This window comes from Polistes fuscatus, unplaced genomic scaffold (assembly GCF_010416935.1).
Source record: "Polistes fuscatus isolate 324 unplaced genomic scaffold, CU_Pfus_HIC Scaffold25, whole genome shotgun sequence".
In the NCBI taxonomy this organism is placed as follows: domain Eukaryota; kingdom Metazoa; phylum Arthropoda; class Insecta; order Hymenoptera; family Vespidae; genus Polistes; species Polistes fuscatus.
The window spans coordinates 2,077,398-2,102,122 of record NW_025113102.1 but is presented as its reverse complement, the minus strand read 5'-3'; the positions used below and the strand labels follow the sequence as shown (position 1 = coordinate 2,102,122).

Genomic DNA, 24,725 nt, shown 5'->3' with positions numbered 1-24,725 from the left:
GTCTTATGTTTATGTATACATACACATGTATATATATGTATACGTATATCTTCTATATGTTATTTAAGGTAAATCCTATTTTCGTGTGACGTCAAGAACGATTTCTGATACGCCGAAAGACCGTTACGAGTTAGACGAAATAGGAAATTAGTCTTCGGTCAAATTTACTTCGTGATTTATCCTCTTACACAGGTATTTTCTAATCTTCTTTATTTATCTTTCATGTAATCGCTTAGATTTCTTTTTTTCTTCGAATTATGTGACTTCTATATTGCAAAAGATAAAATTTATATATAAAATCAAATTCGAATAAATTATTTGAACAAGAATATCGAATATTTTGTATATATATATATAAAACATTTCATAATTTTTGTATTTAACTGTAAAATCGTTTATTCTATAAGACTGCTTCTTACCTGAAATAAAGACAAAGAGAATAGAAGTACATTGAAACGACAGAGAGATAAACACGCGATCATTTGCACGCAAAGCAAGAACTCGTCGTGTGGAACTGGTTCGTTTCATCGAACTCTCCTACCGGATCTTTGTTCGACCGAATTTCATCTTCGAAGAATTTTTCGCTCGATTACGGTAAAAATGTATATATATATATATGTTAGCATTAAAAAAGTATGAGATTTTATTTAATAAAATAACTTGAAATAATTATACCGACAAATTCCAATGTAAAATAAGATAGAATTACATTCTTCAAATATAAGTATTATAAGAATTCACGAGGGGCGAATAGTATGCAATTGAAATTTGATTCGTAGATTAGTTTCAATAGAACGCCACGATTAACGGAACATTGGTTCGCAAAGTATAGGATAAGATAACAATGGATAACTATAAAAGCATTGCTGTGGAAAGAAAAACAAACCTTGAAGATGGATCCAATTTTAATTTCATACTTTAATTACTCGCCTCTCTTATGAATTCATATAAATTCATATAAATATAACATCGTGATGTTTTCTAAACTTATTAGTTTGAAGATATAATCAATTTTTGTATATATGATTTTCCTTAAACGTTTAGTTGTTTCATGAATTAATTGAATTATATTCCTTTACGGTAACATATATATATATATATATATATATATATATATATATATATATATATATATATATATATATATATATATATATGTTTTTATTATAATTATTATTATTATATAATTTTATTATATAATATTATTATATATTTATTTATTATTTATATATATATTTATTTGTTATATATTATATATTTTATTTGTTATTAATTATAATCAACGGTCATTGAATAATTTTTATTCTGAAAATAAAATCGAACATATTAACGTAATTATTAATAATTTTATATCAATTTCTCAACTGGATATTTGCAAAGGTAGGTACATTGAGATTAAATTAAAATCTCTTTCCATTATTATTGCAATAATTGACACACTAGCTCGTACGCGATTTTAAATTCGATTGAACGTGATATAATCCGTCGAGATTGTATTTAAAAAAAGTGTAGAATTAAAATGAAAAACAAGCAAGAGAGACGAACAAACAAACAAATCAATAGTAATTGTATTCAACGTGAAATATTTTAATAAAGTTATCTCGTTAAAAAATTTGGAAAAAAGGGTAATCCAATCATTTCGAACAAACGAAATTTCCAATACTTTGGATATAATATCGATAAGTCTTTTATCGTATACAAAAATGTTACAAAAGAATTAAGCTCGTTATAATGCCCGACTTTTCTCGGCTAATTATAACAGTACGCGGCAATTAATTAATTAATCAACAAGTTACTTTTCGCTTTGATGCAAATTATTCCGCCCTGGGGATAATCGAATCGCACGAAAAATCCTTATAATCGAATTATTTATTATAAATAAAATACCATTGTTTCCATTGTAAATTTATTCACTCGGGAAAATAAAAGAAACTAATTATAGGATTGGAGAGTAAATCATCTAATAAATATTTCTACGTCAAAAAATACTTTCGTACGATATAATGATAGTTTAGGTTGTTTGAAAAGTAGAAGATTGCAAGTTGCATCCAAGATATGATGAGTACTTACACTCTGAAAGAGATAGAATTAAATAAAATAACCACGAATTTGAGCATCGATCGGAAACCGATGCGAATTGAGAAAGTAAAAGCACGTGTCACGTACACCGACGAGTTCCCATGCGTTATTCGAAAACATGAGAAGAAGAGGGTGACTCGACGAATATCATTGTTAAATAAAATTCGAAAAATTCGAAAAATTCCGATAAATATCTTTTAAACAAAGACGATGTTACCGTTCCTTTTTGGAGAGATGACACGCATGGAAAGCAAAGTAGTGTCTCTTTAATAATCGATACACCCTCGAATTCCAGGAATCGAAAGGAGAGGCTAAAAGAATAATTAAAAACTACAGGAAAAATACAAATACAAAATATAACTACGAACAATTATATACGAAGATATAATATAATATGTATCATATAACGTATGTAAAAGTAATTGAATAAATAAATTGAATAAATAATAAAAAAAGATCAACGAATTTCAAAGTTATTACCATTGCAATATTCGTTAGAATTTATACAAAAAAAAAATCCATTAAACACATTTAACAATAAATATCTACATTTATATTTTTACCTTGGTATCTCTGGACGTGTGATAGTAGTAAACAAAAGCGAACATCCAGGCGCATGACAGAAGGAGCACTATTTTCACGTTTCGCCGCATGTCCAAGGGTGGTTGTGTCTCTCTATCTTTATTGTGTGTATGTGTGTGTCTCTCTCTCTCTCTCTCCCTTCGCACGAATGCCCTTTTTTTATCACGATTCGATTTTTTTCTCCGATGACCGTTTCGAAGAGTCTTCTTCCTTTTCTCTCTTTCTATCTGTCAGAAAATGTAAACTCAGGAGAAGACGCACACCCGCGGCCGAGTACGCGGCGCGTCACCAAGAAAAAACATGAAGAACGCGAACCCGCCGGCAGCCAAAGCCATACTGGCATACTGCTGTATATTGCCGTATATTGCCGTGTATTGCCGGCGCAGCGCGCATCACTGATGCCTCACCTCGTCGCGCCGAGTTAAAAACTTTCCGTGTTACACGGTTGGCGCCGCCACCGTCGCCACTAACCACGCCCCCTACCGACAACCAATAGCGACATCCACTTAATGCGCTAAATTCAAATTGCTTTCTATTCACATTTTTATCTATAAATTGACAAATACTTTGAAATTTTCATTTCTAAAAGCAAAGTATATATTATATATATTCCTATATATATGTAGACCTGCTGATATTCATCGATATGCATATAAGAGGCGTAAATATGCGCCTGTTCATATTATCAATATATATATGAGAGGCGTATATCTTTATAAATTAGATCATATTTATAGAAAATTTGTATATTATATATATGGTCATTTTTTATATTTATCGATATATATGAAAGTATTTACGTGAACATCGATATATATATATGCAAATATTATATTTGCTGATATTAATTTGATGATTATAAGTTGGCGCGGTCTCGTTATATGATTAATAATACTAAATCAATTTTCCAAATTCGTATAAAGATAATTTCAATCTCATTTCTATTTAGATATATTTTGATTTGTGTATTACAATTGACGCTTCCAAATGAATGTAATTCGATATTGGGAGGAGCTCGATAAATATCTTCTAAAACGCCCACTCGACTGGAACGAAGATGATAGTAATAATTGCTTTGAATACCGTGCTTCAATCTGGCACAGTCTATCAAAAACGATTTTCAAGGAAGGATCTTCGAAAAACCAAGAGACGAAATGTTCAAATAAATATTAGTTACTTTTTTTTCGACTATTCGAAATGGCTTCGTTTGAAATATTGTTCAGCTTATTGCTGTATTTGGGATTGACTTTAGCGTGGATGAATGAAAGGTAAATTCTTTCTTTTTACAATTTTTTAATTAAGAGATTATTTTAACGTACTTTAACGTATAATTTTGTTTTCCTTAGGCCAGTTCTCGAGGCACAAGATGGTAATTTGATTATATCCAGCGCAAAGGATAGAAATATTACTCTTAAAGTATTAGGGAGCGGTTATATCAACGTTAATGAAATTAATTTACTTCACGTCGCATTGGCTGTGAGCTCTTATACATTTTCTCGTAAAAGCACAAAGACAGATATGAGATTTCAGATTAAAGATTTCCTTTTCTTCAGGCTCAAGATGCGACACGTCTGTTTGAAAGATTGAGAGCTGGGTATCTCGTTCAAGTGGAGGATAATCTTGTAAGGCTAAGCAATCTCGTTGAAGGTCCTGGAGGTTTGCAAAGAAGGATTGCTATGTTGGAAGGTACTGGTGGGAACAGCTCGCGTTTACCGAGCAAGCAATGGGTAATTCGATCAACTATTATTTGCAAACTTAATTATATAACTATTTGTTAGACAATTATTTTACATATAAATTGTTTACAGGATGACAATTTCACGAGAAACGGTTTACGTCGTACCAATGAAAGAGTAAGTATGAAATTTCATTAATAAACAAGAGAGTAAAATAAAAAAAAAAAAAACAATTATTTTATAATTTGTTAAAAAATGAAGTTACGAAGATTAGAAGAGACGGTGCAAAATATCGAGAAAAAGTTAAAAGAAAACGCTTGTCAAAGTAATCCTTGCGGAAATGGTGGTACCTGTCAAGATCTTTACGAGGGATACCAATGCCTATGCCTTTCTAGTTGGGAGGTAAAACGGTTTGCTACGATAGGTCTTACGACCTATTTTCAATCTAATTATTACATCGTAATTATGTAATTTCGTTTAGGGACCTAATTGCATGACGGATGTAAATGAGTGTGCTAGACTTCTTGGCACAGATCTGGGATGTCAAAACGGAGCAACCTGTATTAATTTACCTGGATCTTATCGGTACGTAATACCAATTTCCTCTCTTTTTATTACTATCATATAAAAATTTCTCATCGTTTAGATGTGATTGTCAAACTGGATGGTATGGCCTACATTGCACAAAAAGAGTCGCCATATGTAGTAGGCAGAACTCTGAAGAACTTTGTGGACACGGTGTATGTGTCCCCAAACCTGGAACCATCATTGGTTACACCTGTCTTTGCGATCAAGTATGTTAAAAAGTTATAAGAAATTCTATTAATAATTTATACTTTGATAAAACACTATTTGTCTTGAGGGATGGGAAACCGATGGTACGAATCCAGCTTGCACAAAGGACGTAGACGAATGTGCGGCGAAACATCCACCATGTTCCGTAAACCCACTTGTCATGTGTTTCAACGCACCTGGTACATTTTTCTGCGGCGCCTGTCCACGAGGTTATACCGGAAATGGTTATTACTGTACTGACATCGACGAATGTATGGAAGATAATGGGGGATGTAGTACCGCACCTCGAGTACAGTGCATTAATACTATGGTAAGAATTGATTTATATATATTCAATTATTATTTCAATCGAATTAATTCTCAACTTAACGAATTCGTCGTTAGTTCAAGAAAACTCTACAAGTTAATTAATTCTAACAAATTCGCGGAGCTAATGAAGCGAAATCTTTTCGTAAGAGAAATCCTTCGGAATCCCTTTTAAACCGAAAGCTTAAATGGAAGAATGTAAAGTCAATTATCGTTACGCAGGGATCAAGGGTCTGCGGTCCGTGTCCTCCAGGATACCACGGCGATGGAGTTTCCTGTATCTATGTTGGTCCTTGTAAGATTAATAACGGTGGTTGTCACCCTTTAGCAAGCTGCATCGAAAATCCTGCGCTTACCAGCTCTTACGTGCAATGCCGGTGTCCAACAGGATACCAAGGCGACGGACTCGGTCCGAACGGGTGTCGGCCTGCAACTGAAATATCGAATAATTCATGCGCTAATCGTCCTTGCGTTCACGGCACGTGCATCTCGACTTACGAAGGATTTCTCTGTAGATGCGATATCGGATACACAGGTATAATTGTTCTTCGTATGAATTAAATATTTTTATCCGAACGCTTGAAACTCTGCAATCAACGTCTAACTGTCAGGATTCGATCAAATATTTTATTTCGATAAATTACAAACGATAAAATGATCTCTTACTCATCAATATAATATACAGGAACAACGTGCAATACCCAAATCGATCTCTGCGCGCCTAATCCTTGCAAGAACAACGGAGTTTGCATTGTCTCCAATGGTGCAGTGACCTGCGATTGTCCTAACTCTTACACAGGCAGCAGATGTGAAACGCAACGACAAACTTGCGGTGGTGTATCTCGAAACCCTGTCGGTCACTTAGAGTTTCCTATTGGTGGAACCACTTACCAACATGGGCTTAGTTGTGCCTGGGTTTTAGTGACCAATTCTACTCAAGTATTGAATGTCACTTTTACGAGTTTCAACTTGGAAAACTCCGTCGATTGTAAATTTGACTTTCTTCAGGTAAAAAAAGATATCGATGATCGATCCTAGAGTAAATAGAAAATAATACTATCCATAATAACGAAATATGCACATCTATTTCTAGATACACGATGGTAGAAATGCTGGTAGTCATATGATAGGCAGATTTTGTGGTAACACTTTACCAAATAAGAATGGAAACATCATTTCATCTCACAACTCATTGTATTTCTGGTTCCACTCGGACAGCAGCGTAGCACACGACGGATTCGTTTTACATTGGAATACGATCCAGCCGATCTGTGGTAGGGTTTTTGAAGAGGATTATGGTACAATAACGTCACCTGGTTATCCGGGAAGATATCCTCCTAACAGAGATTGTTATTGGCATATATTGGTAAAAGAGGGAAAAAGAATACAATTACATTTCGGACAGCTGATGCTCGAAGAACACCCAACATGCGAATACGATTTTGTCCTAGTTCGTATCTATCGATTTCAAATTGTAATCGTTCGTAAATAGCATGCTAATACTGTTATATTACAGATCACAGCGAACAACGATGAACCTCTTGGCCGTTATTGTAATCACAGCCGGCCAGGACCTCTAACTGCACCTGGAAACGAAGTTACTCTTTATTTCCACTCCGACGTCACTGGTCAAGATGCTGGTTTCCAAATTCATTATTCAACAGTAGAAGGTGAGCGTTTAAATATATAATAGGCATAAAATATACATAGACAAAATATGAAATTGATGAGACGCCTATATTTGGAATATAAATCTTCTATTCAGGTATACCTGGTTGCGGTGGTGTTTTTACTTCGAATACTGGCTCGATACATTCTCCTGGTTCTCTGTCGTCTTATCGAGCAAACATGAATTGCGAATGGAAAATACAATTACCACCGGGCGAAAAAATCAAAATCACTTGGCAAAAGTTCAATCTCGAGGATTCTACTAGCTGTCTTTTCGATGCGGTCGAGGTAATCCTTAGAATTAATATATCATACGAAATCAAGAAAATTAGGGTTACAACGAAGAGATCTAAATGTTTCAGATTTACGATGGAGATAGTACGAATTCGCCATTGATCGGTAGATATTGCGGGAGTAACATGCCACCGGCTATTAAATCAAATTCTAACAATGTAATAATAGTTTTCACGAGTGATTGGTCCTTCGAAATGGAAGGATTTTCCTTGTATTACGAAGTCTTATGTGGCGGTGAATTTACCGAATTAACTGATATCATTACCTCTCCCATGTACCCAAATTCTTATCATGCCTCCAGAACTTGCACCTATGAAATTATATTACCACCAGGCAAAGCTATCGTTCTTACTATTCTCGATCTGGACATAGAAGGAATGTCTAGCGATTGTTATTTTGACTCTCTACAAATTTTCGACGGTGATAGCGAAAATTCCACTAATCTCGTCACTCTCTGTGGTACAAACGTACCCTCCGAACCATTCTATTCCACGCACAATTTCATGTACCTCCAATTTACAAGCGATAGTACCATTCATGGTCGTGGTTTCAAAGCTAATTACACGTCCATAGATCGCAGTAAGTTAAATCAATATTTATTGACGTTTGTATAAAAAATTATAATTCGAAAAGAATTTTGAAATGAACATATTTGTGTCTTAAGGATGCGGAGGATTGTACAGAAGTTCTACTGGAATAATTCAATCGCCCACTGAAGACGGTACGTACGAAAATAACGAAGAATGTACTTGGATTATTCAGGCACCTCCAGGATACTTGGTACAACTCACTTGGTTGCTATTCGAACTCGAACATCAAACACGTTGTAGAAATGATTATGTTAGCGTTTATGAAAATATTTCTAAATCGCAAGACAGTCATATGGGAACGTTAGTCGATTTTTAAATATTTTTTATTCATTTATTATAGATTAATTAGATAGAATGATTTATTATCAAGAATATTGAAATGATTGTTTTAGTTATTGCGGCAATAATAAACCACCCACGCTCACTTCGCGTGACAGAACGATGGTGATATACTTTGAGACCGACTCGAGTATTACATTAAACGGATTTATGGCTAACTATGTCTTTGTCGATGCTTCCAAATTTTGCGGTGGTTACTACATACAGCAAAGTGGTGTTATCCGATCTCCCAACTATCCAGGAAACTATCCGCGTTCGAGGGAATGCGTATGGGTACTCGAAGCACCCAATAGACATAAAGTTACCCTTAAATTCAATAATTTCCAACTCGAAAGTCATCCAAACTGCATGTTCGATTATTTGGAAATAAGGTAGAATGCAATGAAAAGAATTTTATTTTCTTTTTTTTTTTCTTCAACAATATCCTATCTTTTCATGAAATTAAAATAAACTGTCAATATATTTTAGAAACGGTGGTTACGATAGTTCACCTTTGATCGGACGATACTGCGGTGAGGAGACACCAAATCAAATAGTCAGTCAAACGAACAAGTTATTTGCCAAATTCGTATCTGACGAATCAAATACGGCTGCAGGTTTTAGCATTGATTGGGATTACACAGTGGAAGGTAAGTTGTAACATTAGATATGTAAAAGAACGATAGATTATTTCGTCAATATTACTTTACTCAGAAGTTTTGAAATAAAAATGAGATTTCTTTTAGGATGCGGTGGAATATTAAAGTCTTCCAGAGGTGATATTATATCACCGAATTATCCCCAACCATACGGCCATAATGCTGAATGTATTTGGAGAATCATCGTTTCCGCAGGCAGTACAGTACAACTTGTTATAGTTGATCTCGATTTGGAACATCATGTAAAATGCAGATACGATTACGTGGAGATATCCGAAGGCACCGCTCGTACACGGAATGTCCAACGATATTGCTCTACTTATCCACAGATCATAAATTCAACGTCTAATATACTGACCATTCGTTTCCGTAGCGACTTTACTACATCCTCTCGTGGTTTCCACATTCAATATGACACTAGTACGTTACATCTCTACTTTTATAATAATAATATATAAATTTAAAAAAAATATTATATATTATATAATATATAAATTAAAAAAAAAATATTATATATTATATAATATATAAATTAAAAAAAAATATTATATATTATATAATATATAAATTAAAAAAAAATTATATAATATATTATATATATAATTAAAAAAAAATTATATATTATAATATAAAATTAAAAAAAATTATATAATATTATATAATATATAAATTAAAAAAAAATATTATATGTTATATAATATATAAATTAAAAAAAATATATATATATAATATATAAATTAAAAAAAAATTTTATATATTATATAATATATAAATTAAAAAACAAATTTTAAATATTATATATTATATATATTAAAAAGAAATATTATATATTATATAATATATAAATTAAAAGAAAATTATATAATATATTTTATAATATATATATATATATTATTATTACACATAATTACTGTCATTGAATATTTCTAATTACATTTCCATTATTTTCTCAGAATGTCACAACACGTTAAACGGTTTCCGAGGTGTCATAGAATCACCTAACTTCCCGAACGAATACGACAACTCGAAGAATTGCAGTTGGATAATCACGGCACCGATCGGTAACAAAATTAACTTGACTTTTTCTCACTTTGACGTGGAAGGATCAAGTAGAAACAGCTGCGATTATGATTATCTCGAGATCAAAGAGGGCACCAATAATTTGGCTAATAGCGAACTTGGCAAATTTTGTGGCTCGGCTAATCTTCCTCCGAAAATTCACTCCTCGGAAAATCAAATTTTTATCAATTTCTTTACCGACCTTTATACCACCCACAATGGTTTTCGATTGGAATGGATGGTCGATGGTTGTGGTGGACACCTGACTAAGCCTTCGGACACGTTTACCTCTCCCGGTTATCCTTCGGGAAATAAGAACAAACTCAGATGCGAATGGCTGATCGAAGTTGATTACACGCATAGCGTTGAACTCACGTTGCTCGATGTAAGTCTAATAACACGAAATCGAAGCTTAAATTGTTTCAATCTTTATTCGAATCTTTTCTTATTATCAGGTAAACATCGAAAATCAAGTGACTTGTACTTTCAAGTCGTTAAAAATCTACGGAGGGGAAGATGAAAATGCACCGAAATTGGTCGAATTATGTTATTCCAATAAACCGGTTGTTTACACAAGTTCCGGTAACAAACTATTCATCACGTTCGACACGAATTCATTTTTCGTACTTCGCGGATTTAAGGCAAGCTACAAAAGTATTCCTCTGCAATGTGGTGGAAGATTTACAGTTGATTCCGGTGTCATTCATACAACCAATTATCCTCTCAATTATCCTCACAATCAAAACTGCGAATGGTTATTACAAGTTGACAAAAATCACGTGGTAAACGTTACGTTCGAGGACTTCGATATCGAGGACAGTAAAAATTGTACCGACGATTATGTAAAGGTAAGATTACAAGAAAAAGAATCTCTACTTTGAAAGGAATTCATTTTGATTAAACATCTATCTATATTTTCTTTAGATATTCGATGGACCAAGCAGAGACAGCTACTTGATGGGCACTCACTGTCGAAATCAGCTTCCTCCCTCGTACGTATCGACCAGTAACGAAATGTTAATAGTCATGAGAAGTGACAGTATAATATCTGCAAAAGGATTCAAAGCCTCGTATAAAACAGCATGCGGTGCTCGCATAATAATCAAGGATCAAGGATTTATCTCAGGATCCAGCGACAATATGGAAATGAATGTACTAAACTGCACTTGGATTCTCGTAGCAGAAGATCCTGGTGAGTTGACACGTAGAAGAAAAATAAGAAAATGTTCTTTAACTGTAATTATCGAGCATATATATTCGAATTTTGCTTTTAGCCGATCACGTGACGTTAACATTCACGCACCTGCATATCAACCCGATACGCCTAGTAGGTATAGGTGATAACACTTTGATAGATCCAGGGTGTACGATGGAATACGTGCAGGTAATCGAAGGGGAAGACGTGGATGGACCTGTTCTTGGAAAATGGTGCAGTAACAAAATTCCTCCTCCCATCATCAGTACCGGAAGTGCTCTTACTATTCGCCTATACATGTCAATCAAATTCCATAGCGATTTCTCCGCTACTTACAGCGTATTGAATTCTGGTGAGATAGATCAACGTTTTTTTTTTCAAATGTCTCCGACTCGTTAACACCGATGAAAATTGTTTTTTATTTTTCTAGCTTGCGGAGGAAATTATACATCTGAACACGGAACTATCGCATCGCCGAATTATCCTAACTCTTATCCCCTCAATTCCGAGTGCATATGGATTTTAAATACTTCACCAGGAAACAGGATAAGTATAACTTTCAACGAGTTTAATATCCAACAAAGCGAAAATTGTGACCTGGACTATCTTGAAATTCGCGAGGAGAATGGAATCGGTAAACTGTTAGGAGTTTTTTGTGGGGAAGAAATCAATCAGATCACATCCTCGAGTATACTTTGGATCAAATTTAAAAGCGATGCGGAAAGTGCAGCTCAAGGATTTCTAGCAGATTATAGTTTCTTACCAGGAAACGAACTTTATGGGCCAACCGGTAGAATCACCTCGCCCTTATATCCTCTCTTTTATAAAAATGCAGGCACTTTTTGGTGGCGGATCACCGTCGAAGTCGGATTTGTCATTCAATTCGAATTCAAAGAAGTATACATGCAGAACATAAAATCCTCGTGTTCTAGTTCATTGAAGGTAATTACCTAGAAAAGTTTCATGACCAATGATGTTAGAACGATACGATAATGAACGATTTTATTCAGATCTACGATGGTTACAATGATGAAGCAACCGTATTGTTGGAACACTGTTCTTACACGACTCCTGCATCATTGGTCACTTCGAGTAACATGGCTTACATCGTCATGGAAGCTTTTTCCATTTTATCTGGAGATAAATTTGATCTTAACTGGTTACAAATACCAAAAGATGTCATCGAGGAACAGGAATTACGAAAAACTAAATGTAAGTCGATCGGTTTATCAAATTTATTTTACATATAATTAAACTTACGAAATTTCATTCATAGTATCGAAGTGTACCGAAGAAGTGCCTTTGATGAGCAGCACGAACAATAGTTATTCGTTCTGGTCTCCTGGTTGGCCAAATGGTTACGAAGAAAATCTTGAGTGTACTTGGATTTTCACTTCTCCTCCGGGAACTCATCTCGTTATTAGAATAAACATGCTCGACTTAGAAGAGAGTAATGAATGCGTTTTTGATTACGTAGCCATTTATTCAGGATATGCATTGACTTCAGAAGAGAATAGTGTCCTCGAACAAAAATTGTGTCTTTCCAATGCCACTTGGAGTACGATAAAAACAAAAAATGTTATGACGGTTAAATTTGTTTCGGATTCTTTTTTGAACAAAACGGGCTTCTCTGCTCGAGTTTACAGAGGTGAGCAAAATTCATCGTTTTATTTACGCAAGTTTGAAAGACCATGATAAGTTAATTATGTGGTAAGCTAATATTTCATATTGTTTAACAATAGAATGCGGTGGAGACTTATCGGGACCAAATGGTGTGATCGAAATCAGCAATAAAACTAACATACGTGGAATAAGAAGTTGGCGTTTCTCTTGCGAATGGTTCGTCACTGTGAAGCCTGGGAAAACTATAGAAGTTAAAATTGATTATTTGTCCACAGTAGAAACGACAAATAAGGCGTGCGATGTAAATTATCTTATGGTAAGGACGATTTACATTAAAATAAAATATGTATTTTAATATTGTCAAGTTTACAGTTGAAAAATGGAGGGGATGTTTCATCTCCCTTACTCGGAGATGGTAAATATTGCACAGCAATATCAGATACGTCTACTTCTTTAGAAACCATTGGAAACAAACTTTACGTTCGTGCTGTTGGTGTCGGTACAAATCTAATGTTTAAATTACAATATAGGTACAAAATTAATCCATTATCATTTTTATCTTGATAAGTGATTATTGCAATGTCTTTAAATGATAACAAATTTTCCAGTGAAAAGGGTATGAATTGCGGTGGCGAATTCGTATTGTCTGACGAAAACAAAGAACTAGAAATAAATAGTCCGAATTATCCAAATATTCCACATCCCTATACCGAATGTGTTTGGAAGATCATGGCAACTAACGGTGAAAGAATTGCGATTCATTTCTTAGAAAGATTTGATTTGGCTTCTAGTATAAAGTAAGTTTCATCTCGTTACAGTATAACAATTGTAATACAATAATCTAACAAAAAAAAATTGTTTAAATTATCTAGTTGCGAAAAGGAATATGTTGAAATAAGAGATGGTGGAATGGACAATTCACTATCGATGGGAAGATTTTGTAAGGACGTGGCACCAAGTACTATGACAACGAAAGGGAACATGATGTATATCAAATTTTATACCGACATACCTGAACCAAATAATGGTTTTAAAGCTCTTATTACAGTTGGAGGTAAATCTCGCGTTTAAACGTTTTTCCTAATATAATATATTTATAATAAAACATACAAATATTTAATATAAATCAATTAATGTGACAGATGCATGTGGTGGTATTCTGAGAGGTAGGCAAGGTTTTCTTAGTTCGCCAGGTTATCCTCACTCCTACCCTAAAAATCAAAACTGTGGATGGTGGATAATTGGTCCAGTAGACCACACTTTGAAGATTCAATTCCGTGATTTGCATCTTCCAACTCGTCGTAATTGTAGATCAGCTGATTACGTAGATATAACCGAAAAAGTTCCTGGCAATGCAACAGGTAGATTGATACTAGCAATTAAATCATTTTCAAAATGAAATCAATCATTTTCTGCATTTTTAAATTGAATCGTTAAAGGGTTCGAAACTCTCGGAATATTTTGCGGAACTCAACTGCCAAACATCATCGAGACTACCTATAACGAGGCCTTCGTCTCTTTATATAGCGATAATCGTGATTATATCCCTTTCAGAGGCTTCAGTTTAAACTTTACATCCAGCCAAGAAGGTAAGAGATATTTCTAAACAAACTTTTAATTACTAATTCATTGCTAACCTTTTTTCGGATCATTTACAGTTTGTGGTGGTGTACTTACTGCTATGTCCGGTATAATAAAAACACCTGGATATCCAAATTTAAGAACACATTCCAGGTAAATACAATTTGCAAAATAAATAATGCATACAAAATATTAGTCTTACAATATAAATTTATTATTATTTTTATAGATATTGCGATTGGAAAATCCGATTACCGTTAGGCTTTCAAGTTATAGTGGATATTTTAGATCTCGATTCCGTTGATAAATCATTCAGAGCGAGCTATTCGTTATCGGTAATTAAAACTTTCTGTCGGTACTTTCTTGTCGATAAGAAAACAAACAACAACAAAAATACAAAAATAATAATACGAAAAAATGGATATTTCTTTGTAGTTCTACAATGACTTCATTATGAAATCAAGGATTAAAACCTTAATGAGTAATACAGACGTACCGCAAATTAGAAGTAGCGGTAACACAATGTTGATCGGTTATTGGGCTCCAGTTGGTTATAGAGGCTTTAAACTTCGATATTCGGCTGCTGCACCTGCGCGTACGTTTTAAATTATGAAAAAAAAAAATGAAGAGGGAGAGAGAAAGAGAGAATGAGTTCTTTTTGTTTTTTTATTCTGTGTTAATAATTGAATCATTTTAGCTTGCGGTGGAATACTAACCAATTTTGGAGGTGAAATCAAAGCTCCACCTGCTCCCTACAATACAACTTCATTCTTATGCGAATGGATGATCAAACCACCGGATCTATTAATCAATTCTGCCAATGAGACAGGATTAACACTGACCCTAAAAGCTACTGGCTTTATTGGCGAATGTTACACTTACAATTCTATTGCTATACAAGGTAAATGCGAAGAAATTTCATGAATAAAATTCTTAATATTCTAATCTAAATATTTCTTTTTTCAGGCATTGGTAAAATTTGTGGCAACTCAACGAAACCGAAATATCTTAGAAGTCCATTGATCGAGAATAAATTGACGGTAATTATTTGTCTATTTCAAATATTTCAATTAATTAGAATTAGATTAATTTAGAAGATTTAACGAGTTTACATTAACAATTAACAGATATTAAATAGCAGTGCTACGTCTTCGAAAAAAATGAACTTCGATCTAACATATAAATGGACACCTTGTGGTGGTATTCTCCGAGGCCCATCTCATACAATAACCCAACCAAAGAATTGGACTAATTCACAACCTATAAGTTGTGCCTGGCATGTCAAATATGCGGATAACGGTGAAATGATCAATCTTACCTTCACCAAACTCAACTTGGTTAAAAGATGCGAAACCGTTTACATTATAGTCAGGTATGTGTTACCTCGTTGTATCGAAGAATATGCACAAACTGTTCCTGTTGTTATTTAAAAATAAATATTTTTAGAAATGGTGGACCAACTTCACCAGAAGTCGGTACTTTTTGTGGAGATATAAAACCATCAGACATCCTTAGCACTTCAAACGAATTATGGATCGAATATTACGCAGAAGAACCAGGATCGAGCGAATTCGAGATCAATCTACAATTAGCGAGTCACGGTTGCGGTGGTGCTCTACGAGGATTCAGCAAAGAAATTGCTTCGCCTAAGTAATGCTTTTCATTCTTACATTGATGTATTTTTATCATAGAAAAGAAAAATCTATGACATATTTATATATTTATTATTATTCTAGATTCCCGAAACAATATCCAAACAATGCGGAATGCACGTGGGAAATAATGGCGCAAAATGGTTTTCATATAGGTTTGATCTTCGTTGATCGATTCAATTTGGAGACCAGTACTAATTGCGATAACGATTACGTACAGGTACGTTTTAGTGATCTAATCCAAATGTTAGAATATTTACAACTTCGAAATCGATTCAGTTCAGACTTGTATAGATACAAAGGTAGGTTTCAAATAAGTTGATAAGTCAATAATGTTATAGGTATTCGATTGGAAACTAAAACATAATAATATTCATGGAAATTGGACCGAATTGGGTAAAGTTTGTGGAAGAAATATACCAAAGGCATTCAATTCTACGAGCAATCGAATGAAAGTTATCTTTCGTTCGAACGAAGCCATACAAGGCGATGGTTTTCGTGCACTTTGGAACGAAAATTGTGGTGGTGTCTTCAAAGTAACAGAACAACAAAAAATCATCACATCACCAGGATATCCGAAATATTATCGGCGTGACTTGAATTGCAATTATACTTTCATTGCTGATGACGACAAGGATATCGTAATCAAATTTCTTGATTTTAACCTCGAACAGGGTAAGTATATTACGAATTATTATAAGTTAATATAAAGTTAATATAAAATTATAAGTTAATAGTAAAATAAAGTTATAAGTTAAATAGTTATAAGTTAATATAAAGTTCTTAAATAAGAAACTTACTTATTATAAGTTTCATTTATTTTAAGCATCAGGTCAAAGAGGTTGTCGTTTCGATAATTTGACGATCATCAAATCCGATGCAATATATTTCGATCCTGAGGAAAGTGTTTGGTGTGGTAATAACTCGCCAGGTTTGCAAAGATCAGTATCTCGGATGGAGATCATTTTCAAAACTGATTCATTTATTCAAAGAAATGGATTCCAATTCGAGTACCTAACGAGTAGTAAGTTAAATTGTGTTAATCATGAAAACTTTGGACAGTTATACATAATTATTAATAAAATCAAATTTATTTATTTATTAATAATAAAAATAGATTGTGGTGGAATAATAACCAAACCAACGGAAATAAAACCTCTGATGTATCAGGACAAATATTTTGGTCGTATGAATTGCACTTGGGTAATTAAAGCTCCAAAGGATAAAAGCGTGATAATTCGATTTGAAAAATTCATTTTGGAATATAACAATGAGTAAGGGACATTTTTTTATTCATGTTTCTTTTTTCTTTTCTTCTTCTTTTTTTTTTTCATACAACATTAGTCAAAAAATTCGTTTTGTTTAAGGTGCTACTTCGATTACGTAGCCGTTTATGAAAGCGATATAATCGATTCGGAAAAAGTAATGGGAAAAGTTTGTGGTAATCTAACAAATAATTTACCCGTCTTCAAAACCGATTCTGATAACATGGTAGTGAATTTCATGTCTGATTATACGTCACAGCATGAGGGTTTCGTTGCAAAGGTAATAATTCATAGTTACCTTTGTAAAATCATTAAAAACGAATCAGATAGATAATCAATAGATTTTCAATAATTTTTATTTGTTTATTATTTAATAAAATAAAAATTAATCATTTTTACAAATTAAATAACATATCAATAATAAATATAAAATGAATAATTCCATCAATCATTTTGAATTTATTAATTATTAGAGTCTTACCACCATTTCTTACATTTTTTATTAAAATTAAAATATTAAATATTATAATTATCAATTCTAATAATTTAATGGGTTTAACATTATTAATTTTATCAATTTCAACATTAATTTTTTACATAAATATATTAATTAAAATTAAATTAACATATTCATTAAAAAATAAATTCTGAATTTCATCCAATCCACAAATTAAAGATTCATTTAAACATTAACTAAACGTTCTTAACAACAAATTTTCAGATCATTTTCGGTAGTAGTCCTGCAGCTGGCTGCGGTGGTATTCTCAATTTAACCGATATCACATCAATGACTTTTAGAACTCAGAAAGGTGCAACGTACGATTCATTAGAAGATTGTCATTGGACAGTTTTAACTGAAGAAGGAAAAAATATTAAACTAACGATCACTAGTATGGATATTAGAACCAATCCAAGAAACTATACTGTTTCTAAACCATGTCCTGACGATTACCTGGAAGTAAGATACAATGAACTCCTGTATAACATGCTAACATTGTCAACATTTTCGATAATTTATTAATATTTTAAGATTCACGATGGGGGAGGACAATTCGCGGAATTATTGAACAAAATCTGTGGAACATTACCACCTTCGGTAATATTGTCAAGTTCAAATAAGTTATGGATAAGATTCTTTAGCGATGGTACCAATGAAGGATCCGGAGTAATCGGAACTTTGGAAGTTGTAGACTGTAAGAGGTTTCTCGAATTTATCGAGTCGACCAAACGAAATAACGTTTTACAAACTGATACAATTTTCCAGCACCCTGCGGAGTGGCCTATCGGATGGTTGAAAATACCAAAAATTATATAACATCTCCTGGATATCCCAATCCATATGGGCCTGGTATTCACTGTCGTTGGATTCTAAAGAATCCTAAAGAATATAGTAATATAATAATGCGAGTCAGATTATTGGAATTTAATATGACAAATTCGAAAGATTGCAAAGACGAGTATCTGGCAATCGTAGATTCCGAGGTAACCGAATTAGAAACTAATTATAATCAATTTGAATAAATAATCGAAATATTTTGTCTCTCTCTTCCTTATAATAATACAAATTACATTTTTTTCTTACAGAGTCATACGTACATCGATCATGGGTTCGGTGAGGAATTCATCTTTTCCGGCACGATTAAATATCCAATAGATGTCGAAACGGTACGGTTAATCGATACTTACGTTTCACAAGAAAACATTATGAAAATAAGCATTTAACAATGAAACGAAATTGAACCAACGAATTAACAATTAAAAAATTTAATATTCAATTGAATAGGGCTACGTTATCAACATTTGACTACAGATTTTGATCTGACGTGTAGAATTTATCGTAAGAATTTATAAATAGATCTGACGTCATCGATATTAATCTGAAGAATTTGATATTGTTTACAGGGAAGCCGTTATCCCACTTCGCTATACAAATTTTGTGGCGAAGAAAAACCCTTCGACTTTTACAGGTAAATCATTTTTTATTTCCTAACTTCTACTTATCTTTCTATGACGCAAATGTTTCGATTGGATCAATTTGATAATGATCATCGATCATTTGAAACAGTTTAATCTAAAAAAAATGATCTTCGCGTTATAGCGACAGCGAATACTTTAAAGTCTTCTTTAAAACATCCTCACAAGGAAAAGGTTTTAAATTAGAATACAGCATGTCTAATTGTGATCGAAATTACACGGCAAGTGAAACTCAAGGAAGAATCGTTCATCAAGGACATATAAATTGCTGGATAACGATCACCACCCTGCCCAATCGTACGATCTCCTTATATTTCAATAATTTCAGACTATACGACGATGAAAAGTGTACGCGTAATGCTCTACAGGTGAAAACAATTATCCTGTATTTTTGATTTACTACAACCATAAGAATTCTAATAATCTTATGATACTTTTATTGTAGATTCGCGAAGGAGATTTTAGCGGTAATGTTTTAGCAATACTTTGCGGTATGACAACTCCAACTCCAATTTTCAGTATTGGCAATCAGCTCAGTCTACGTTCTTGGTCAGAAAATGCTAATTCTTATGATGGTTATGATATCACTTATGTTACAACAGAAGCAGGTAATTGTATTAGATTGTCCCATAAGTTCTTTCCAACAAATATCTAAACAACAAATATCGTCTATTAAAGTAGCATCAAAAAAAGAGGAAGGAACTTATGGGACAATTTAATAATACAACAATTAATTGTAATAATATAAAAATGAATATTGAAATTTAATTGATGCGAGTTTCCTTTGACTTTTTTATCTCACAGGACGAGGTTGTGGTGGTACTATATTTAATTATGGGGGATCTTTCACTTCGCCGATGTACCCAGACATATATCGAAATAATACAGTGTGTACTTGGGACGTGAGCGTTCCTCGAGGTTTTAAAATCATTCTCAAATTCACATTCTTCGATATTGGAACCAAACAAACTTGCGAGCATAACAACGTGAAAATTTATGATTACGGTCAAGACGGAGTACACCCGCTAAGAAATGTTTACTGTGGAGGGGTAGGTTTTTTTCTTTCTTTCTCTTTGACTATCGGATAGTAGATAATAATATAAAGACTCTTTTTAAATTCAAAAATTATCTTGTTTTATTTTTTATTATTATTTTTCTAGGACGATCCAGCAAGATTCGAAGCAGAAGGAAATAGAATTATCGTTGAATATACTTCGACAGTGAATAACATTGGTACTGGTTGGATAGCAGTTTTCATGGCTCAATCCACTTGTAAGTATAAAATATTACATATGAAATTTCGAAATAACATACGTCTAGACAATGAAAATATTTCGTAGAAATTAGCTACATTTAAAACTTTATTATAGTTAATTATTATTTATTTTAAAAATTTATAACACCTGAAGACAGACAATGCTTTATACTTGGTCGATAATGATGATTATGATATTGTCGCTTGAATATGTTACTTAACGTTAACAATTAAAAAAAAAAAGTCTTACTCACAACAGTGTCGTTATAAGCCGTAATTATCGACAAGACGTTGAAAATGATCTATTACCAGGCATCGTATTTGAATAAATAATAAAAACCGGAAATATAAATACAATAAATATTATCTTTTTTCTGTTTTATGTTACAGCACATCCAGTTGAGATAAATGAGTTGTAAGAAGTTATTCCGGACAACTGTTAAGACTAGAAATTCGACGATGTAAATAGCAACTCGAGTAGATGTATATCTTGAACTTGGTATAACATTATGTAAATAGATTAAAATAAATATAAATATCATTAAGTATTTATCGTTTCCTTGAGTGTATCAGGCACATTTGAATCTATTTCTAACGGTTAACAATGAAACTGTTCAAGAAATCTTTCTTTATATCTTCCATTTTCTCTGATCACGACAAAAATCAACCTTACAAATTTTAAGCGTCAGTTTTTTCTTCATCAACGTCTTCTTCGTCGTGATTCCCTTCGCTCGCATAACAATTATCCTCTTTATCAGCATTCATATTTTCTTCGTAATCGATTTCGTTTTCCGACGAAGACACTAATTTTTCCTTCTCTTCATCATTATCCTCATTCTCATTATCTTCCACTGGTGCTTCATTTCGTTCACGAGATAATTTCTTCTTCCATTTTTTATCTGTCTTGCTATCTACGCTACGTTTCTTTTTCTTTTTCGTTATCTTACCTGTTTCTTCTTCTACATTATTTAAAACTTTTGATTCCTCTCCTACATTTTCCTCATTACAATCCTTACACTTGTTCTTTTTTAGCCGATTTTTACGATCTGAATTTGATTTATTGTCGATCGTCAAATCGATTTCTTCAACGATATTCTTTGACCTGTGTTTTTTACGAAGTCTATTATTTTCAATAACAACATCGAGATCCGGATTATCTGATTTCTTATTATCTGACCCTACTTTTCCCTTCACCTCATTAATATGTTTTAAATCCTTCTTTTCCCTTTTATTATGCTTTTTATTACTCTTTGCCTGTTCGTTAATACCTTTATTCTTGTACTTTTCCTTCTCGTGTCTTACTTTCTGGCCAATAGTATTTTGGCTTTCTAATTTGTCCCATTGTTTTCTTTGCTTGTTATTATGCTTGTCGGATTGATTCAACTTTTGAGACTTCCGTGACTTTTTCGATCCCCTTGATCCAACCGAATTACTAATTTCAGGATTTACCTCGATGGAAGGAGGTGAAGCGTTTTTCTTTTTTTTCGATTTATTCTGCTCCCGCAAGTGCTTGTCCTCCTTTCCCGAAACTTCTTTCCTAAAACGATTTATCGAAATTGTCAAGAATTGTTACGTTGAAAGAAATAAGATACAAATACGAAAAGTTTAACATATAACTTACTTCGACTCGGATTTAATTGTTTCTTTTTTATTGTTGTCTAAATTGTGACCTCCATTTGTAATTTCATTCGTCTCAGACTTTGACTCCTTTCCGAATACTTCTGTAGTCAGTATACTGACTATCAAAAGCGTAGTTACCAAAACCCAAATTCTAGAGAAAAATATAAACTAACTTAGCTTACAATGTGAATACTAATAATAATAATAAAAAAAAGATACATTTATATTTATATATATATATATAATTGATAAAATACGAAAACATAATCACTTACCGCATCTTTCCAAATTTTCAAATATTACTTTCCCTTTTCAAAATCGATGTTAACGAATATAAATTGATTATAACAACTGGCTACGTCGTATTCTAGGTGCCCTTTATATCTTACGCTGTCTGCAGATATCTCGATAAATACATAAACGATGGTTCGTTCCTTCTCCCCACCCCCTTCTCACTCACCCACTCTTTTCTCTCTCTCTCTCTCTCTTTCCCTCTCTCTCTCTCTTATTTCAGCTGTTATCGTTCTGACGCTATCCGAGAAACAGATCTACGTAACGCAATGTATACGAGAAATCAACGCGTTCGATGAAAAGAAGAGGGGAGAAAGTCCTCGAGAAAAACATTCATAGTGCGAAGTTCAAACAAGAAAATCGATTTCCGATCGACCTTGAAATAAAAGGGTTCACATTTTGTTCTAATAAATGTTTTTCTCGCATCCCTCGCAATTTATTACTTTTTGTAATTGTTCATTTTTTAAAAACAAAGTCAATAGAAACTTATCCGATCGATTGATAATCATCAAGCGATACTAATCGTTTCTGACGTAAATCGATTCTGACGCAACTCGATGACACTCGAAAAATTCGGAAAAAAATAAAAAAAAAAACCTAGTATTTGTTCTTTTTTAAAATTCGAAACTTCTTACTTGTAAATCATTTTCTTCTGAACAAAATTCATCTTATCGATTTTATTTTATCATTTCTACCAGGTCATTCGCACCTGTCGTTCTTATCAATCTATTTTTTTAAACGACCTCATTTAAAGTTTTCCGTTGAAAATTTATAATGAACGGATAAAAGCATTTTCTTTTGCATCAACGTTCATTCACAAACTTGTTTGTAATAATTTCTTATCAAGAGGATGCTAATAACGTTTATCTTTGAATTTTTCAACCCTCTTCTTCTTCTCGACAATCTCTCTGCATTAGATTCTCGCAATCGAGAATGTGAAAGTACAAGGCCTAAAGATTTATTGTTTTTGAAATATTCTAAAAAGGCTATATATGTATATATAATATTTAATATATTATATATTGTATCATAGATTATCTTATATTAGATTGTATATTAAATTATATATTATATATATTTAAGTTCATATATATATATATATATATATGTATACGCAATGTTTAATAAAATTATATATATATATATATATATACATTTATTTCGTATTAAGTTTTACACATAATTTTCATTTAAATAGGATCAATGCCATTTTCTTTGGCAATTAGCCCGTTGAATGTCTTTTAGAATGTCGACATTCGATTCGAGGATTTCTTTAAACGCGATGATCGTCTATCGCTATATGTCGCGAACAGCAAACAATAAGCATCATTGTAAACGGTAGAAAACGCGACACTCCAGATTTGTCTAATACACACAATGTGAAAATGCTCTTTTACAAATACGCTTTTTAGAATATAATTCTTAATTTCGAAATTACGATCATGGCTGTAGTACATGGCACATGAAAGTTTCAAGACATTACTCATAATGAAATTTTGTTTACTATAAACTATGTTATACGTTAATTTAATATAATTTGTTTGAATTTTCGATCATAATATCTTCTATCTCGAATTTTTAATCGATCATTTAAAGAATTAATCGCAATAACTGTAAATATATATATATATATATGCGACATTTATTTAAAACTGGATATAATTTTACTTTTTGTCAAATGCAGTGTAACATTAATATTAAGTGTCTTTCACACGTGATGTTTAATGGCCGTTCTGTATGCGACACATCATCATTATCATATCTGTAATGATGCGAATAGAATGAAGATAACAATATTATTATAAAAATGTTTTAACAAAGAATCAAATAAAAATCGAATATATCATGGTTCATATATATCGATAAATATGCAAACAATTATTCGACGATATAAATCTTCTAATAGAGACAAAATAAAATACAAAAATGTTACAATTATAATACTTCTAAGCGAACACGCTTCAATAATTTGTGTTAACTTATTAAAAAGGAATTCTTATGAACGCTTATGTTATATAATTTTATCAACTTAACTGCAAAAATAATTATCCTATTATATTTTTTTTTTCTTATTCGTTAAAAATAAAAAATAATAAAACATTTAATAATATAATAATTAGTGCATCGAAGTTTGTTGAAAATTCGTGAAGATTACATAAATATTGTTGAAAAAATTATTGTTTTATCCCATTAGTTCGATAAAGAGATTCGAATCGTGACAAACTCCGACTAGACACTTCGAA

General features: G+C 32.6%; 3 protein-coding genes across 3 annotated transcripts in view; 1 reads left to right on the top strand and 2 right to left on the bottom strand.

The window, feature by feature from the left end:
* The window catches only part of LOC122518465 (polypeptide N-acetylgalactosaminyltransferase 2), a 121,629-nt gene extending 118,528 nt beyond the window's left edge, over positions 1 to 3,101 (bottom strand). The window contains exon 1 of the mRNA XM_043637407.1: positions 2,643 to 3,101. Coding sequence (XP_043493342.1) covers positions 2,643 to 2,732 — 90 coding nt within the window. The 5' untranslated portion in view covers positions 2,733 to 3,101. The remainder of the gene's footprint in view (positions 1 to 2,642) is intronic.
* Positions 3,102 to 3,817: 716 nt separating this feature from the next.
* On the top strand, positions 3,818 to 21,117 carry LOC122518478 (cubilin-like). The gene is made up of 53 exons (XM_043637430.1): positions 3,818 to 3,929; positions 4,008 to 4,137; positions 4,215 to 4,388; positions 4,470 to 4,514; positions 4,599 to 4,739; positions 4,819 to 4,922; positions 4,984 to 5,131; positions 5,200 to 5,442; positions 5,661 to 5,973; positions 6,124 to 6,446; positions 6,532 to 6,888; positions 6,955 to 7,108; positions 7,204 to 7,394; positions 7,469 to 7,979; positions 8,065 to 8,290; positions 8,383 to 8,700; positions 8,798 to 8,958; positions 9,055 to 9,387; positions 9,921 to 10,411; positions 10,482 to 10,874; positions 10,951 to 11,218; positions 11,301 to 11,573; positions 11,652 to 12,163; positions 12,232 to 12,433; positions 12,498 to 12,869; positions 12,964 to 13,160; positions 13,217 to 13,374; positions 13,453 to 13,641; positions 13,717 to 13,898; positions 13,987 to 14,209; positions 14,294 to 14,433; positions 14,503 to 14,578; positions 14,655 to 14,760; positions 14,861 to 15,020; positions 15,123 to 15,326; positions 15,392 to 15,465; positions 15,553 to 15,797; positions 15,872 to 16,075; positions 16,162 to 16,297; positions 16,419 to 16,752; positions 16,904 to 17,101; positions 17,195 to 17,351; positions 17,445 to 17,622; positions 18,064 to 18,300; positions 18,373 to 18,535; positions 18,607 to 18,824; positions 18,927 to 19,007; positions 19,245 to 19,309; positions 19,441 to 19,684; positions 19,762 to 19,924; positions 20,121 to 20,365; positions 20,477 to 20,588; positions 20,962 to 21,117. The coding sequence occupies exons 1-53, from the start codon at positions 3,859 to 3,861 to the stop codon at positions 20,988 to 20,990; spliced, it is 11,172 nt and encodes a 3,723-aa protein (XP_043493365.1). The 5' UTR covers positions 3,818 to 3,858; the 3' UTR covers positions 20,991 to 21,117.
* On the bottom strand, positions 20,426 to 23,500 carry LOC122518479 (uncharacterized protein DDB_G0283697-like). The gene is made up of 3 exons (XM_043637432.1): positions 22,467 to 23,500; positions 22,193 to 22,342; positions 20,426 to 22,108 (listed from the first exon to the last, which is right to left on the bottom strand). The coding sequence occupies exons 1-3, from the start codon at positions 22,469 to 22,471 to the stop codon at positions 21,250 to 21,252; spliced, it is 1,014 nt and encodes a 337-aa protein (XP_043493367.1). The 5' UTR covers positions 22,472 to 23,500; the 3' UTR covers positions 20,426 to 21,249.
* Positions 23,501 to 24,725: the final 1,225 nt, after the last annotated feature.

Coding starts and splice junctions, on each gene's coding strand:
- LOC122518479 (XM_043637432.1), bottom strand. Junction 22,109..22,192: donor ACAATTAAATCCGAGTCGAA/GTAAGTTATATG, acceptor AAATCGTTTTAG/GAAAGAAGTTTCGGGAAAGG.
- LOC122518478 (XM_043637430.1), top strand. CDS start 3,859: ATGGCTTCGTTTGAAATATTGTTCAGCTTATTGCTGTATTTGGGATTG. Junction 13,899..13,986: donor AGCTCTTATTACAGTTGGAG/GTAAATCTCGCG, acceptor TTAATGTGACAG/ATGCATGTGGTGGTATTCTG. Junction 17,102..17,194: donor ATTCGAGTACCTAACGAGTA/GTAAGTTAAATT, acceptor TAATAAAAATAG/ATTGTGGTGGAATAATAACC.